A 17,416-nucleotide genomic window follows, 5' to 3' on the forward strand; every position below is an offset into this window, starting at 1 on the left:
GCATAGGGCAAAGCTTTAGCAGAGTTAAATTCCCACTTCCTTTTGATAAGAAAAAGTCAAAATCAATAAACATTTCTTAGAAATAAACTACAAACAACTCTATTTGTAAAAGTAGGAGGAAATCTCTTCTTTTAAAGCACTTTGGAAAGATGAAAAGTTAAGTATTCAATTGGTTATATATACTTTTTGATATTTCAACTTCTGTAAGATTGGAATCTAGTGAAGCCTTCTTTCAACTTTCTAACACCAATACAAAATCTGTCATCAAAATGTATAAAAGATGCTTCTACAAACACTGTTAAGTTTAATGTTTTGGACTGAGTGATCAAGCCATAGTTTTTTCAGTTCCAGCTTGAATTTGTTTCTGTACACTCTCTTTAATGGGGATTCGGGCTTCCAAGTCATCTTCTTCAATCTGCATTAGGTGAGCTACTCGCTTCTGCTAGCAGAGCTGGATCAGGAGCATCTCCGCATTTGATTGGCTGGCTTTTAAAGGATTACTCCTTTGGAAAGCCACTGTTCTATATCACATTGCTAGCACTGTGGACTTAATTGTGGTTAAAAATTCATATTGAGGATGAGTATTTACCATCAAAGACAATGTTAACTTCAGTACTCCTATGTTACATAGCTTCTACATATCATATCGACTTAATGTGTGTGTGACGAAGAGCTCTGTTTCAGAACAACCTTAAATGCTATATCCAGAAATAACAAATGACTCTGGCAAAGAGAGGTAATGCGGGGTCCCTGTGTGTTCTGTAACAAAGCCAATACAATTTAAAAATAAATGAATTCCAACTACAAAAAATTGAGTTCAGTAAAATTAACAAAACTGAGGGAGACAAATGTCAGCTAAGTCAACAAGTCAAATACATTATACTATTTATATCCAGATGAAATAAAACAATGACTTTCCATTTTTATTTTGCATTTCCCAGTTACTCAGAGTAAACATTATCACATTTCAAATTCCACTGATCATTTTATCTGAAACAAAAATTTGCGGAGTAAAATGCTTAGCTGTAGGATTTTATGTTTACAATCCATCAGGTTACAATATTAAAGTTACTACAGTTTCTTTCTTGAGCATATAAAGTTTAGGAGGAAATAGAAAGTGACAGAATGTAAACAAAACGCACATACAGAATGCTCACACTGGGGAAGAAACTGTATTGGTGTTATGTAACAATACTTCAGATTTGCAACATACATACTGGTTTCTCTCTCCCTTGAACCCATGTGCCTAAAAAATAAACACAGTGTATCCCCCCACCAAAACCACCATGGAGTGTATAAGGAAGAGTGTAGACCTGTAAAACTATAAGCACTGAAAAACAGCTGTGTGGAAGCGTAAAGATGTATCTGTCCTTGTTGACAACAATCCCCACGATTTATTAACAGCCACAGGCAGCGAGATTAGTGAATGACAAGGTCCAAGGCCTGGCCATAAGAAGTGGGTAACCCAGTGGGAGTAAAGACTTTTAGGTCTTACAACTAATGTGATGAAAACAAAAAACCCAAAACCCAAAGCAAGCAAACCGTAAAACCTGGAGAAAGTGCTCCAAATAGAGACTCTTTGGCAACCCAAATTGAACCAAATGATTCAGGTGGACGATTAGAATAAACCGTGCGCCGTTTTCTTTCACTAGGTCTACAAAGCCCATAAATTATGTTTGGTCCAGAAAACCAGGAGTTATTAGCACCTTCCGTTTTCACTTTTTAATATTCAATATATTCAGCAACAATCCTTAATCCATGGTCTTCATTCATTTAATGACTGAACAAGATCCTGGATGCCTCCTGGTGATCGCTCCTTCCAGGCTGACCTGATATGACTGCAAACTGAAATGCCCCTCCGTGGAGAGGGTCAAGAACCGCGAGGAAAGTCATCCAAAGGTGGACGCATCTTGCTTTCATTTATTTGTTTATTAGGGGGGCGGCGATGGCCGCGGCTGGACGAGGACAAGGCGAAGGGGCGCGCGGGCAGTGAGCCGCAGCCCCGGGGTGGGTACCCACAGAAGTGGAGGGCAGCAGCCACGCTCTACCAGCTCTGCCCGCCGGACCCGAAAATGACCAGGCCCTCCCCCCACTGCACCCTTGACCCCTCCCCCTCTTTCCAGGCCTTTCATCCACCCGGTCGCCCGCCGGGCAGCCCCGGACCTCGCGCCGTCCACCTCTTTAGCCAACCCGGTCCAGCGACGCGGGCAGGCCCAGGGCGGCTCCACGAAACCCTCGGTCGGGCGAGGTCCCCCGACCCCGACCCCTCCGGCCGCGCCCCTCCCCCTCGAGTAACGCACCTGCGGCCCCGCCCCCGGCCAAACGCTGAGGCTGCGGCGGGCTGGCGAGGCCGAGCGGCTCGGCCCTCCAGGCGCAATCACCTTCCCTTCCCCCGCCATTCTGCCCACCCCCCTAGCTCAGCCACCAAGCAGCCGCCGCGCTCCTCAGCCGCCCCGAAATCTAAAGGGGTCCGTCTCCGGCACCACAACCAAATGGCTGAGCCTCCCTGGCCGGCTGCGCAGCCCGCCCATTGGTCCCTTCCCCCCCCGCCGCCGCCACCATTGGCTGTTGCCCGGAGACCCTCGGCAGCGATTGGCTTCAGCTGTTGCCGCTCATCCGCCGGACCGCAGGTCCCGCCTCCTCCGTGATCAGGTTAGTGTGCGCCGCGGGTGCTGGGGGCTCGAGAACCGAGCGGAGCTGGTTGAGCCTTCAAAGTCCTAAAACGCGCGGCCGTGGGTTCGGGGTTTATTGATTGAATTCCGCCGGCGCGGGAGCCTCTGCAGAGAGAGAGCGCGAGAGATGGACATGGACAAACGGATTCATTTAGAGCTGCGGAACAGGACGCCCTCTGATGTGAGCATTTGCCAAAAATATCTCTGTCGGTCCATTCTCCTACTTTGTGTGTGTGTGCGTTGGGGGGAGGCACTTTTTTTTGAGGGGGGGGCGCCCGGGAGGTGTGGGTTTGGGGGTCGGACTGCAAATGAATTGCAAGGTTGGGGGGTTGCAATGCCATCCGAGCATGTTCCGGCTGCCGCCGCCGCTGCCCTTGGTGTGTGACTACCTGTGCGTGTGCTCCCGCGTGTGCGAGTGTGGGTGCGAGAGTGTGCGTGCGAGTGTGCACCCACCGGGGGCCAGCGGGCGCACGCGTTTGGGTCGGAGAGAATGAGGCAAAATAACCATCTGAGCTCGCTGCTCCCTTGACTCCGTCTGGGGGGAAGATTAACGAGGGAGGAGGAGGGGGGCTGCCTCCTGGATTTAACAACAAAAAAAAAGGGGGTTTTATATTTTATAAATGAATCCCCCCTTCCGCCCCCCTCCGGCGCCTCCCCCCTCCCTTTCTCTCTCTCTCTCTCTCACTCGCTCGCACACACACAATAACTTTTGGGCTTCGCGAGTCCGGTTTAGTTTCTGATAAATGTGGGCCGAGGCCCCCGGGGAGAGCGCGTGGGGAGGGGGCTGCAGTGGAGTTGGGAATGGCTCGAGTTTAAAGTGCGTCTTCATTTCTTTGCAGTGATGAGGCGAGAGACGGGGGGAGCCATATTTGTAACTTTGTAGTGTTCGTGAACGCGCCCTTTCTCTCCCTCCCTCCCTTTCTCTGCCTCCCTTCCTCTCCTCCTCTTTCTCCCTCACTCTTTCCACCCCACCTTCGGGCCAGATGCTGATGTTTCTTCCTTTCCTTGCGAAGGGAGATAAATTGGAAGGGGGGGAGGGATTTTCGAACGTGCAAAGGCACAGATAATCCCCGCGCCTCCCCACCTCGAGCGATCGCTATTGCAAGTTACCCAAAGGCTATGTCCCGGTCCCCCCTCACCCCTGCTCCTTCCGGCCTCGCTAAGATGCCAACCTTTAAGCCCTTACGCCCCCCCCCCGGCCAGTCTTTCTCCAGGGTGGGCTCCTCGGCAGCCATTCGGCGCCGGGTTCATACATGGGCACGGGAAACTTTGTCAGGACGCGAGCTGCCCAGACCTGGTGCCCGTGGTGGGTACTGGCTGGGTCCAGATTTATGCGGGCATAGGAAACACGCAGCTCCGGGATGGGAGTTTGCCTTCTGGACGCCGTTATTGATTGGGCAGCGGCGGGAGTACGGCCGGAGGAAACTTACACGGATGGGAACTGGGAGGCTCGGGCGAAAGCCCACCCCCAAGGAGGGGGAAGGTGAGGGTGGGTTACTCGAACGCTCGTTTGTATTTCTGTCTCCCTCTCGCTTTCAAACAGTGTTTAATGCGAGTTGGCGGCTGTGGGGCGGAGACCCTGGCCGGCTCCTCTCCGGAGACCAGGGCGGCGCGGGCAGGAGGACCTCTCCTTCAGCCTCGGTGGCCAGGGTTCCAGAGTTGGGAGTTTGGGGAGCGCTGTGCGCTGACCTGTCGCCCCTTCAGCCCGTTAAAAACCGAATCCCTGGCGAAGGCAGGCCTTGCTTCCTCTTTTCTCTAGTTCCTCCCCCAAACCTGAGTGAGACTTTTGAAAACAAGATCCTTTTTGTGGTCCCCCCCCCCCATCATAACGCAGCTGTGGACTGTAGACGTGCAGTGCCTTATGGCGCGCAGGGCGGGGAGGGGGTGGCGGAGCGAGGGGAGGGGGTGCCCGCCGAGAAGGCAAGGAGTTTCCGCGAACAATTTGCCGGCGGTCTGCCTTTCTCTGTCCGGTTTCATCCCGGTTTAGACCCCGAGCCAGAGGATTTGGGGGCTGGGTGTGGTGATGGGGGAGGGGGCCGGAGCCGCGGTCTTCCCGCGTACTTTCCGGAAGCCCCCCCGTGCGGAGGGGGAAGGGCACGCAGTAGGGGGCCGGGGTCGTGGCGGGTGGGTGTGGAGGCGCGGTTCGCACCGCCAACCCCAGCCACCCGGCTGGCCAACTGGGAGCGAGATCGAAAGCGGGTCGAACCGGCTCTTTAAACTTCCCCGAGTGTGTGCTGGGGGAGGGGAGCGCGCCGCGCCGAACTGGGAGCGATTTCTCACGCTTCGCCCCCTCGCCTCCGAGCCTCCCAGCCCACTCGCCTGCCCCCTGCCTCGAGGCGGGGTGGGGCGCGGGAGGGGATGGAGGGGGGCACTTTCGGCACATTTGGGGTGGAGGGGGGAGAGAGAAAGCTAGCTAATGAGGGACAAAAGGGGTGGGGGAGGAGGAACTATTTTTTTTAACCGTTCTTAAGACAAATAGCTCTCGGAGAGCGCCCCCTGCGCCCCTCCCCGCTGCGCTCCCCCCCCCACCCCGGGCCCCCTCACACCCACCTTCGGAGCCTCTCCCAACTCGGATCCGGGGGCTGGTGGCCACGCCGCGACGCCGAAATAGGACGAGCAGCCATGTTTCCCGGGTCTCGCGCGGCCCGCCCCGCCCCTCCCCCATGGCGCGGCCGGCGCCGAGCGCGGGGCTGCGAGTGCGGGCGCCGGGCTCCATGCGGCGCGGGGCGCGGGCCGGCGGGCGGGCGGGCTGGCGCCTGGGTGGCCGGGCCTCGCGCGCGCGGGCCGGGCACGGGCGCGCCCGGCCGACCGCGGGCGGGCCTCCTGGCTTCCTCAGCTGCTTCGGAGCTCGAGGTGTTTTGTTATTATTTTCATGAAGGCCAGGCCCGCCGGAGGCCGAGCCCGAAGGGCGCCGAGGCGTTATTGGGGGGCAGGGGCGGCCGCCGGGGCCCTGCTCGCCTGTGGCACGACTGCCGGGCGCCGGGCTGCCATTTTGTCACCGTGGCTGTTGTCGCTGGGGGTGGGGGGGGTGCAGAGTCTTGCGCCATCGCCCCGACGGCCCCGGACGTGGAGGCAGCAGGGGAAGCCGGCTCCGGAGACCCCCGCTTGTGCTCTGGGCCCTGAGGGGGTCTCCCTCCCTGCGACAACGGCCTGAGGCTCTGCTGGAGCGTCGCAGCGGCGGTCGCCCCGGGAGGGCGACGATCCTCCCCGCAAGTGCTCCCCCGCCACCCCCCGTCGCGCTCCCTGTCTCCCCCCGCCCCTTTCCTCGCCAGTGTTTCGCCCTTCCTCCCGCTGGCGTTTTAGTCGTAGTTAAATGTGGCCCTAAAGACGTACTAGTCGCCCCGGTCTTTGCTCCTTCGGAGGAACTGATAGGAAGGTTGGGGGAGAAATTAAACATGAGGTTTCTTTTTCGGGAGGGGGGGCGCGCGCGCGACTCTAGCGGCCCTAACTGGAGCCAAGGACAGCAGCCGCTTACCCGGGAGGGACGAGTTGTCGGTGTGTTGGGGGAAACGCCCTCCGGGGCTGGGCTCTCCGGGAAGGTAGGTCGCGCTCCGGATTTCAGGTGGGTGTTGCAGCGTCCTGCAGCTAGGGGAGCGCCCCCCCCCATCTTCCTCTGCCCCTCCCCCTTTTATTTTTTGCTTTGGGGAAGGCAGGTTATGGTAGTGAACGTAACCCTAAACCGAAAAGAGAAGGGAATAAGGAATAAGGTTTGCTTTTTTAAAAAAGTAAGTGATGTCTTTCTCCCGGCCGCGTTTCTGCGTCACGTCTCTGGCTTCTCTCCGGGACTTTTTAAAGAGCCGATGTCAGTGCTGGTTAAGCACCTCACTGGTTAAAGTCTGGTGTCTTCACGAGACTGGCTTTGATGGCAGTGCCCGGCAAAGGCTGCCCAGGAAGCCAGGTTTTAACTTTGACCTTTGGAATACGTCGCATGATGTTTTCCAGACTGACTTACTGCCTAATTGGGTTCATGTAGCCTGATATTAACTCCAGTTTATGCAAGCCAACCAGGGATCCCCAGGCAGAAAACTGAGCTCCAGCTCAGTATGGTCATGGTCGGTTGTTTTGTTAGTGGATTGCTGCTCGTGGTAGTTTTGAGTCTGGGGGCTCCATGGCGAAGCTGGGTTTTGGAGCTCCCAGGGACCTGAGTTGGAATTCTGACTACTACAAAGAGGTAGGATAAGTTAACCTCCTCTTTGAACTTTAGTTCCTCACCTGTAAAAGGGGAATGGTGATCCGGTTTAATGAGTAACGATCTGGCCCTCCGGTACTCAGTATGTGATAGTTACTGGAGAGAGAACTCGGATGCCACAAGGCACACACTTTGAGCTTCTCTCTGGCTCTGGACAACAACAGTAATAACAGTGAATGCTCACACAGCCCCACGCTGTGCCTGGCAGAGTTCTAAGTGGATTAGACAGATCAGTTAATCTAGTCCACACACCAGCACTGTGAGGTAGGTACTATTATTATTCTCACATTACACATAGGGAAACTGAGGCATAGAGAACTTATCAGAACTCTTAGTCTCCGTTCTCTCTCCTGTGAAGTACCCTTTTTGGTCAGACATTGAGAGGAAGAGCTTTTTCTTCTCTGCCTTTAAAACAGTGCCCCCATAAGAGAGATTGAGTTTCCTGTCATTGAAGGTGCCAACATGAACCCGGGATGGCCTTCTGGTTGAAGATACTGAGATGGATGGTCAGGACCGGGGGCTCTGATAGAGGGGAAGCCGTACACTTTCTGAGTTTGGTTTAGAACATCACATCTGTTTACTCTGAAATAAGTCTGTCCTTTTAGGTGTTGGGGGATACATTGTGGGTAAGGAGAAGACTCTTCGGCAGTGGTTTGTGTGGGATTTTGCATGTAATGCATTTCCCATTTCTGTTTGTCATCGTCTACAGCCAGAAAACTGAAGAGAATTGGCATGGCCTCTGTACCTAAGATGTAGTATAATAATAACAGCTCACGGATCATCTCCTTTAATTCTCCTTAACAACTCATTAGGGGTCGGCAGAGCTGGCTGACATCCTCCATGCTGCGAGGGTGGTCACAGTAGGCTGCAGAGTTGAGTTCTCATCCCACCATTAAGCTAGGGGCCCCTTTCCTTGGAGAGTAGGGACTTGGAGTGTTGTATAGTCCATTAGGTCCCAAACATGGCTCCTCATCAGAATCACCAGGGGAGTGTGTAAAATGCAGATCCCACAAGGGTCGTCAAATTCAGGGTAAGCTGCCTGTTTCTGTATCATGAACTAAGAATAATCTGTACATAGAAACATTGCAATCAATTTGATGATCTAGAACACTTAACTTTGAATCTCAGTTAAGTGAAATGTTATCCCCCCAAAAGAATTCCATTTGTCTTGTTAGGTAGTTATAACCCTTCCACCACCCCAAATTGTATTCTTTTTTTTTTTTTTTTAAGATTTTATTTATTTGAAATAAAGACAGCGAGAGAGGGAACACAAGGGGAGTGGGAGAGGGAAAAGCAGACTTCCCACTGAGCAGGGAGCCCAATGCGGGGCTGGATCCCAGGACCCGGGTTTCATGACCTGAGCCGAAGGCAGACGTTTAACGACTGAGCTACCCAGGTGCTCCCCAAATTGTATTCATTATAGATCTTGAATTTTGTCAATAAAATAATTGTGGAAATTTTGTTTTTTGTCATTATAAAAGTGCCTATGTAGTATTGTTAGTTTTGTCTCTAGATAAAGTTTATTGTCTCGCCTTTTATAGAGAAAGCTTGGTGATCCTTGTTTGTGGGGTGGTGGGTTCGGGATCTAGGTTTTTTTATTGTTTTGTGTGTGTGTGTGTTTTAATTCTTTAATTTTTTTATTAAAATGTGGCAAGCCATTCATTTGGGTGGTACGTTAGGAGTCTTTCCAAGTTCTTTTTTGTGTGCCCTTTAACTAGTTGATGCCTAGTGGAAATCGGCCTTGTTACCATTTTAGAACTGAGCGCCACTTATATCTAGAAGTAATTTTGTGTAACCAACTAAAATTCCTCAGCTTGCATACTCCCGAGTATTTCAGAAGGTTTTTGCATATCTTGTACTTAAATGGTTACTCTTAAATTTCACATGGCTTCTTAGGGCTTTGGGGCCTGCAGAAAGTGCAGCAGCTGTGTCCTCCATGGCTGACATCAGACCCTCAGAACACAGATCATGGAAAGCCACAGATAATCCTGCAGTCTCTGGTTCTGCTCTGCTGCTCTCCCACCATGCATGTTTCCTGGGGAACATACCAGCAACAAAGTGGCTTTGAGTTTCAGAGCCCTTTCTATCTCTAGCCTCTGGTGCTTGAGCTAATGAGCAGAGGGAATAGAAGTAAGATTGGCCAGACCAGGGGGAGGAGGAGATAAATCTAAGGGGAGGAGTCCCAGCTCCGGGGTCCACAGCTCCGACCTGTACTTAAGAGCAGTGGGCTGCAGACCCAGTTCCCTGTCTTGGCCGGGCTGCACCCCCAGCCTTTCAAGGTGACTTCCTCTAGACTTCACAGTCTTTTGTATTTGCAATACAGGCACCTACCTGAACTATGGGGACTGGTCATCCCGGAGCTTCAGTCCAAATTAATGATACCCCATTGAAATAAGAAACTTGGGGCTGTGGGTGACCCTTTATGGGTATTGTATACATAGGATACTCCTCAGACATCTCAGCACTGTACCTGTCCTCTCTACCTTGGTGTAGTTGCTTGGGAGAGGAGCACAGAGCTTATTGCTGAGTGGTGATGAGCCCTGGTCGAATGAACTTGCCCCAGTTGTTTGGCCTGAATTATGACAGGAAGAAGAGGCTCATTACTCTGGAGTCCAGAGGGGGCTACTCCCTTCTAGATGGGTGCTACCGTGCCTCCCCACCCCATTTTGACCTGCCCACCCCCTGCACTTGTTAGTTGTCTGGTCTCTCAGGAAGTACACACCATCAGTTCCCCCATCACCACTGCCTTCTTCTCACAAATACAGAGAAACAGGGACCTGACTTGGAATCTGTAATCTTCTGTTACCTTGAAATACAATTGTACAAATGATAAATACCCAACAATGATGTTTTCATTAGAGAGATGGAGTCTGGCAGGGATGGAGAATTGCGAAGGCATCTGTTATTCAGAACTTGTCATTTAATAAAATTGGTTGAAACAAGATGAGCAAAGCACCCATGGCCCTGGGCCACCTGCCCGGACAGGAAAACAGCCTCCTTCCATAGAACCAGTTGTCCTGATGATATTTGTCCATACAAAGTATGTAAACAAGATAAAATATCTTTGTTCTGCCACATCAGGCCCTGGCTTGTGCCCACTGAGCCGCACCCTGCAACCCCTGTGTTTCTGCTCCGATCTATTTTGTGTCAGTCCCTCAGCTGCCCTGGTGTGCTCACCTATCTTCTTTACCAGAACTCGCTCTAGGCAGCAGATCTACAAGATCAGCTTACTTACTCCACTATCACTTACCCTAATGTGGATTAAAGTCACAGCTGTCTTTCCCAGAGATGTTTGTGTGTGGAGATTCCGGTTTGGGGAGGAAATTAGCAGAGGACTATTAGAGACTTGTGTGCTGTTCTCAGTTTTGCTGTTAACTAACTTGGACAAGCTGCTGGCTTCTTGGGGCCTCTGTTTCCTCTGCTCTAAAATGGGAGTATTGAATTAGATGGGTGGCTTTCCAACTCTGATCCTAACATGAAACTATGTTTCACACCACTACCCAGTGTGTATATACTTATAGGTTACACAGAACAATGACAAGATGCTTCCTTACTCCATGGAAAACACTTCTGTTCATTAAAAAAACAAAAAACAACAAAAAAAACCTGTTCTGGCTTTGACCCACAAATTGATCGTATTGCTTGTGATTATTTGAGAAGCATTAAAAGATGAATATTAAGCTTCCTTCACACTCAAACATCTTGTGGTTTGATTTGGGAGAACGAGAGAAGGCCGTTTGTAGCTTTGTGAAATCCCTCCACCTAAGGTCAATAGTGATTTTTCCTGCTTTTAAGCCAGCTCGTCCCTGGGTCCCCATGTTCTCAAACGTGGCCCTTTGGATTCACTCTAGCTCTTTGCCACTCCAAACCTTCACATGGCATTAAGGAATCCTTACCCTAAATTCCTACCCTCAGGTGGACGCTTTCCAAGGTTCCTGGTTATGCCCGAGGGCCCCCAGCCAAACGTGCCCCCCCTTTCTCTGCATACTCACCGCCGGTCACTGTCCGTCCTCTGTGTGCCACACCCTGTGCAGGTTGCCCACTGGCTCCAACATTTCCCAGCACAGAGGAGAGGCTGTTAGGGATAGAGAGGAGAGTGCCTTTGGCTCCTGCTTCCCCCCAGACTACCTGGGTGGTGCTTCCTGTCTCTCCCACTTTGAGCCATGGCACTTCTCATCTCTCTGTAAAGGGATGGTAGAATAGTACCCACCACCCAGTAAGTGCTCAGTGAACCGTACCCGTTATTGGTATTATGGTTGCTTCCGCTGGAGCACCATCGTCGGCATTCACTTAAAACACACACACACACACACACACACACATTAACAACAGACACATTATATAAAAAAGTCACATTTGTTTCAGTAAGAAAGGAGGATAGAAGCTAGAAATTCTAACTTGGCAGAAGTCTTTTTCTTCACAAGAAGTTCAATAGTAAATGTGTTGTTTCTAGATGTGGGTATGGCTGTAGCATCTCCATCCCGCTGAGCAGCCCCAGCACGGGATCCCATGCAGTTGCTAAAGATGGTAAGGTCACCCACTGCCCACCCTCTCCCTGACTATGCCTTTGCTCACAGTCCAGGGCAGCCGTGTCATACCCCCTCCCTAGACTGCCCTCCGACCCTGTCCCCTTGCCCTCCTGGCCACCCCCTCCCCTCTCACAAATGATCCACACCTGGCTTCTGAAGAAATGCCCAAGCAGAGTCTGAAATCTGTGCCCATCTTCGCCGCCCTCAGGGTCTAGTCTGCTTGTGCTGCTCAGTTCCCTTCTGCATCCTGGGCCCCTGAGTCACTCCGCTGCTTTGGTCCCTCTGAGGCTTAAGATGTTTCTCCCATCTCAGAGCAAATAGAAAACCTGGCTTGATTCTACCGTGTCACCGTAGCTGCTGCCTAGTTCTCTCTTCCCTTTTATAGTCAGACTTCCTGAATTGTCTAGAACCACCTTCTCCATGCCCTCACTTCTCCGACACCTTAGCCCTCCCCCTCCGGTTGGCTTCCTAAACACCTCTAGACAGACAGTCTTCCCTTACATGATTCCTCAGTAGTGTCTGCACCCCAGCCTTCCTGAGGACTGTTTCCTCCTGCTTTCCTCTTTCTCCAGTACATCTCCTACAGCTCTGGCCACTCCTTGTTTCTGGGGTCCTTTGTGGGTCCCTCCTCTGTGTGGCCATGAAGCCTGGGCCATGGGCACTCTCGGTCTGCATTCTCTAGCACTGACAGCAGAAGGGACTGTGCCCTCCCTGCAATCTGATACGGGCCTCCCAGCCCCGAACTCCTGGCTCAACATAGGACCTACCTGATGTCTCCACCTGAGTGTCCAGAAAGATCCCTTGTCTTCGGTCACCTCTGTGCTCCCGCAGATGGCACCCATGATCTTCTGTTTGTCCCAAGTCCTGTCTGTTTGAAATACCATCCTCTCCTGCCTGCCAGCTGATGTCCCTACATCAGCAGCCCCCTTGAACCATGTTCAGCCAGCATGGTCAGAACCAAACACAGATGTAATTGTGTCGCTGTGTTTCAGACACACAGTGCTCTTGGGAGATGGTCCAAGAGCCTTACTGAGACCTTACTGAGGTCCCATGTGGACTGGCTGTGGCGTGCTCTTATCTTTTCCCTCACCACCTTCCCACCGCTCTGGCCTTTATTCCCACAAAACTACTCCAGGCCATAACTGCTACCACTGTCACCAACTTAGCATCTAATTGTCTCTACCAGCTCCCTCACGCTCCCTCCTCAGCTCTGGGTCTGGTTCTTTTGTTATGAAACTCTTACAGAAATTTCCTTCACAGTGCTTCAGTTGGTAATTACACATTCTTGAATGTGAGTGTTTTCATGAGCATTTCTGTCCCCCTGTGTAGCCGCATGATTTGAAGGCCCCGTTTTTGGTACACATCACTGTGTACCATCAGCACAGCACTGCCCTTGGCACATAGTGGGCATTCTAGAAATTCTGGTTGAATGAAGAGACCAGGGAGCTTACGTGTTCTTGTCATTGTCATTGCCCTCTGGAAAGCCAAGCGCAAGCCCCTGAAACAAAGCATCGGGAACAATGTAGGCTTCATTACCCCCACCACTCCCACACCCCTGCTCTCCCCTTGGGTGAGTGAGCTCCTGCTTCTGGGTTGGTTCACACTTTCTTCGTGCCCTGTGGTCCTCAGATGTTTCTGGTTTTTACAGTCCTAGTGGGAAGAATTTGAACCTCAGCCCTAGTTTATCTACCTGTTAGTTCATGGATTGTTCACATACCCCATGTGGGCATATGTACGGTATAAAACATAACATCAAAAAGAAGAAAGTAAACCTCAGAAGTAGACATCCAAATATATTTAAATGTCCTAATATTTTTTTTCCTGCAAGTCAGTAGATTGTGCTGGCCAATCCACTTAGGAGACTGCTGTTCTGATCTGTGGTTTGTTTTATTTTTAATTTGGTCATGAAGGTCCGGGCTGTGTAAGGCATGCCCATACTTTACCCAGCACTCTGTCCTTGCTCAGAACCTCCCAGCTCTGGTGTGTGATGGGTCAGGGTGGAGAGCATTCTTAACCCTTCTTTGACAAGCACAGGAAATGCAGCGGTATGCCAGAGATCCCCAGCGAGGGGAGTGTCCGCTGAGCCTCTGGCTGCTGTCTGCTCTGCACAGACCCCCCCCCCCAACCCCTTTCTGGCTGTCCCTTAGGGTCCGGTGAAGGCAAACCCCTGTGCAGGTCTGCAGATGTCTTGTGAGGCTCCCAAGTACCTGAGGTGAGAGGATTCCATGAGCAGCAGACGGAGGCTGATCCTGGTGGGGAGAGGAGGCTTTTTCCTTCTTGTCCTCAGGCTGGGAGTACGGGATAAGGCAGGGTCTGCCGCAGGCTGGAAGAGCAGGCATGGAGGGCCAGAGTGAAGTCTGGAGAAGGGCCCATGGTGTTTCCGTGTGTGCAGCACCGTGTTGGGACTCTGCAGTCAGAAGTGTCCAGAAGGCCTTGATACCTGCATCCTGCTGCCTCCCTCAGAAGTCATGAGAGAGGGAGAGTGAGTGTGTGTGTGTGTGTGTGTGTGTGTGTGTGTGTAGCAGGTGGTGAGGTTGAGGCAAGAACCTGTAATAGTATATTTAAAGGGATTCCTTACAGATTTCTTCAGGGGCATGTATCCCAGGGAGGCACTCATTGCCCATTATGTAACCAGCTTCCTCCGTCCCTAGCTGCTGGCCTCCCCAGCAAGCCCAAATGGTGTGGCTGCGAAGGCAGGGAGGGTGCAGGGAGCCCACTTTCACTGCCATGGCCTGTATGCCCAGCCTCCAGAATGATGCAGGGAGTTCTGTGAATGCTGGTTAAGAATCTGGGTAGCAGCTGGAATGTGCTGAACCCAGCTCCTATGTTCTGGGTGGGGGGCGGGTCACAGACGGATAGAGTGAGGTCTCTGGTAGGGCTGGGGAGGTAGAGCACCGACCAGAGAAGGAGTGTATGCGGCTCGAACCCCAGCTGTGTATCAGAGCCGCCAGGGGAGCATTTTAAGAAATTCCCAGGCTCTACCCAGCTTCAGAATCTGCTTCCAAGGGTGGTGCCCAGTCCGTGTATTTTTAGCCTGCTCCGAAGGGGGCTCTGAAGCACAGTCAGGGACTGCCACAGGGAGGCAGGGTGCAGAACTTCACAGCAGGTAGGAAGACATAAGCCGAGTGCATGTCAAAGAAGAGGAAAATGGAAGAAGGAAAAGAGGGAAGTGGGGTGTGGCATTCCAGCCGCGGAGGGGGGGGTGCTGCTCTGCTCCTTGGCCTGGCCCCCCTCACACACCCACATTCCAGCTCCTCACACTTGTACCTGTACTGGTCTCCCCATGGGGCTGCTACTGGAGTGCCTGGTGGCATCTTTTGAGCAAGCCCATAGGTGACCCTTCCTCTGTCCCCAGGGGACTGAGAGGCCAGGGGGCATTTTGTAGGAAGGAGGGGACCCAGAGCCAAGCAGGCAGGGCCTGAGCTGCTGTGCTCCGCTGTGGGAGGACACCCGGCAGGTTTCCCATGAGCCTTAGCTGCCTGGTCCGGAGAAGGGTGACTAACGATAATACCTGCTTTCCCCGGGGTTGTGGTCGGGACTGAAAGAAATGTTTACGCCAGGTATGTGTAGTGGATAGCCCCTAGAGGCTAGATGCTAACCAGCCTGGGCTTGGAGGAGCTGTTGGAACAGGGCTGGGGAAGGGGCGGCCCGTCTGAAGAAGGCCCTGGCTCAGTGTCTGAGCCTGTTTGTGGTGGGAGCAGTTTTGGGGAGAGCTGTCTTTGCCTGCCCCGAAGGAGGCCTCCCTTGGAGCTGCTCTTGCAGGTGGGAAGGGGCTGGAGGGGCCCCAGGCAGGAAAACATCCGCATGTTTCTGTGAAGGTGGGGCTGGAGGGGCTGTTCGAGCTACAGATATCCCCTGCCCCAGGGCTTCTCTTGCCCCTCTCCCTATGAAGTCTGCCTGGCTTGTCTTTTCTGGACAGGGTCCGCCTGCAGACCCTTCTGCCTCTCAGAACTCTGGGTCTGCCCCACTCGGGCCTCTTGGATTCAGATAGCTCCTGAGACATCTCTTCCAGAAAGTCTTCCTCCACTCGCCGGAAGGGCGCGATTTGCTTCCCTCCCAGGTGACCTCAAGAGATGGAGGTCCCCAGGACTTACGGCTGTGCTCTCCCCTGAGCTCCTTCCCGGAGCACCTCACTGCGGGGTACGTGGTGGTTCAGCTCTTCATAGGGTCAGGTCAGCGTTTCCACAGCTCCCTGGCAGCTGGGCGCCTCGGGAAGGCTGTGTGATGACGTCATGCATCTCCAGCCTCCCGCCTAGCTGCCTGTGGGAAGGATCTGTCTGTTCTGGCACCGGAGCCTGTTCCATATGGATGGCCGGGAATTGGCCATCCCGGTCACCCAGGGCGTTCCTGCCACTTCTGCATGTCTCCTTTTCCCCAGGGAGATTTGGGTGCACCCCGGGTGTGGCCTGGGGAAGGTAGGCAGGCGTGCACTCTGGTACAGCCCCCCAGCTGTGTCTGGGAGGCTCGAAGAATCCAAGCCTCCCATCTGCAGCGGTTGGCCTGCCGCCATAATGACTGGTTCTGCTCCTTCTAGCCCCCGTTTGCAACTCTGTTGCAGATATGCCTCTGTGTGTCTTGGTCAAGAGAGCTGGTGCATCTGCACATATAGGTGTGGTCCGTGAGTCTGGGGAGGCTTCTAGAGTAGGGCCTTCTGGAGCTGCTGTTTTGGGGAGATGCAGAGGTGCTGTGGTCATGGGAGCAGAAATGGAATGCTATCCTCAAAGTGAAAGAATACGTGGTTCAGGGCAGGCTTTTGGCCTCCGTAGGCACTTGGGAGCCTTCCCTCAGTTCCAGTGGCCAGTGTGGTCACTGCCAGGAGTGACCACAGGGGAGGCTCTGACATGGAAGTGAAAATACACCTCTGTGTATGACCAGTAGCCACGGACTCCAACAAGGTCTGGGTCCTGGTCTGCAAGGTGCCCGCTGTCCTGCAAAATACACTTGTGTTGGGCAGATGGCTTTGCTGGCCCGGGGAAGCTTATGAAGTCCACAGATGTCTCTGACGGTGAGCAGCACTTGGCCAGGTAGTGCCTGATGGTAACCAGAGTGAGGAGGGTGGTTTTTGCAGATAGAAAAGGCTGCGGAGGGGTCATTCACCTTCACATAGATTGAATGACCATTGTGCACTGGGTCTTCTCTGGGCATTCTGGACACAGCAGTGTGCTAGACAGGCTTGTCCTCTGTGCTGTGCATGTGGGGCTCCTGGTCCTCTGAGGGGAATGGTCGGCAAACAAAAGGCAAGACTGCTGCTGTGCTGGGTCCCAAGAAGACCAAGCTGTGTTCAAGGGGATGTGTGAGCCCGGAAGGCCTCTCCGAGGAGGTGGCATTTGAACAGTCACTCGAATAACCTACAATGGACATCTGGTCCCGGCAACCCAGAACCTTAGAATATCTGATCTCAGAATACCTACGAGTCATCTTGCTGAGGAGCCAGCTGAGGCCCAGGGCGGTTAAGATGCAGATTCATGAGATGATAAATAGGAAGGATGATGTGGTAGAAGAGGGGGACAAAACATAACTGGCCAGTACTCTGCTCACACCAATGTTGGGCATTTCCCCGGGCCAGCTGACCCTCTGCCTTTTCATCCCAGAATGTCTTCTTATCCTGTCAAGACTCAAGCTTTGAAAGATCAGTACTTGTAAGTTTGCATTTATTAACAATAGCAGACTTATTTCCTCATTTATGGCTGTGTGAGTTGGAGGGTGGGGGGCAGAAAGTTGAAACACATCTTATGTCCACCAGTCAGCCCTCCAGGCAAGGGCTAACCACTTGGTGTTGGTCTTTCCCTGCCTAGGCAGAGATGTGGCCCGGTTTGGGTGCCCACAGGCTCCTGCTGCCCATCTCCATGGGATCTCCACCGTTCTTTCTGAAAGAGACCGGTTCTCTGAGGACCCCATTGCGATTGTGACTTTTGGAATTCTATCTGGCTCTCCCAGTCTGGTTTGAGGGTTTAGGTATCTTTGTGGGGGCCAGGGAGACCATACTGATGCCTCTGACCAAAGCTGGTGAGGTAGGACTCACCAGA

The 17,416-nt window shown here is 52.7% G+C and overlaps 1 protein-coding gene and 1 long non-coding RNA gene across 6 annotated transcripts in view; one reads left to right on the forward strand and one right to left on the reverse strand.

Annotated features, from left to right (window-relative positions):
- Positions 1-1,696: 1,696 nt before the first annotated feature.
- LOC116871820 lies at positions 1,697-5,699 on the reverse strand. Its single transcript, XR_004383522.1, has 2 exons — positions 5,223-5,699; positions 1,697-2,777 (listed from the first exon to the last, which is right to left on the reverse strand). It is a non-coding gene; the product is annotated as an uncharacterized LOC116871820 (long non-coding RNA).
- Positions 2,678-17,416, forward strand: part of ANP32A (acidic nuclear phosphoprotein 32 family member A) — a 37,782-nt gene continuing 23,043 nt past the window's right edge. The window contains exon 1 of one of the 5 annotated variants that reach the window (XM_032864600.1): positions 2,678-2,853. In XM_032864600.1, coding sequence (XP_032720491.1) covers positions 2,800-2,853 — 54 coding nt within the window. In that variant the 5' untranslated portion in view covers positions 2,678-2,799. Of the gene's footprint in view, positions 2,854-4,018; positions 4,151-6,056; positions 6,212-6,765; positions 6,844-11,355; positions 11,389-17,416 lie in introns of those variants that run through there. The other 4 variants (XM_032864598.1, XM_032864597.1, XM_032864599.1 and 1 more) reach the window with 4 other exon arrangements.

Source organism: Lontra canadensis, unplaced genomic scaffold (genome assembly GCF_010015895.1).
Source record: "Lontra canadensis isolate GAN:19392208 unplaced genomic scaffold, GSC_riverotter_1.0 scaffold28, whole genome shotgun sequence".
Lineage (NCBI taxonomy): Eukaryota > Metazoa > Chordata > Mammalia > Carnivora > Mustelidae > Lontra > Lontra canadensis.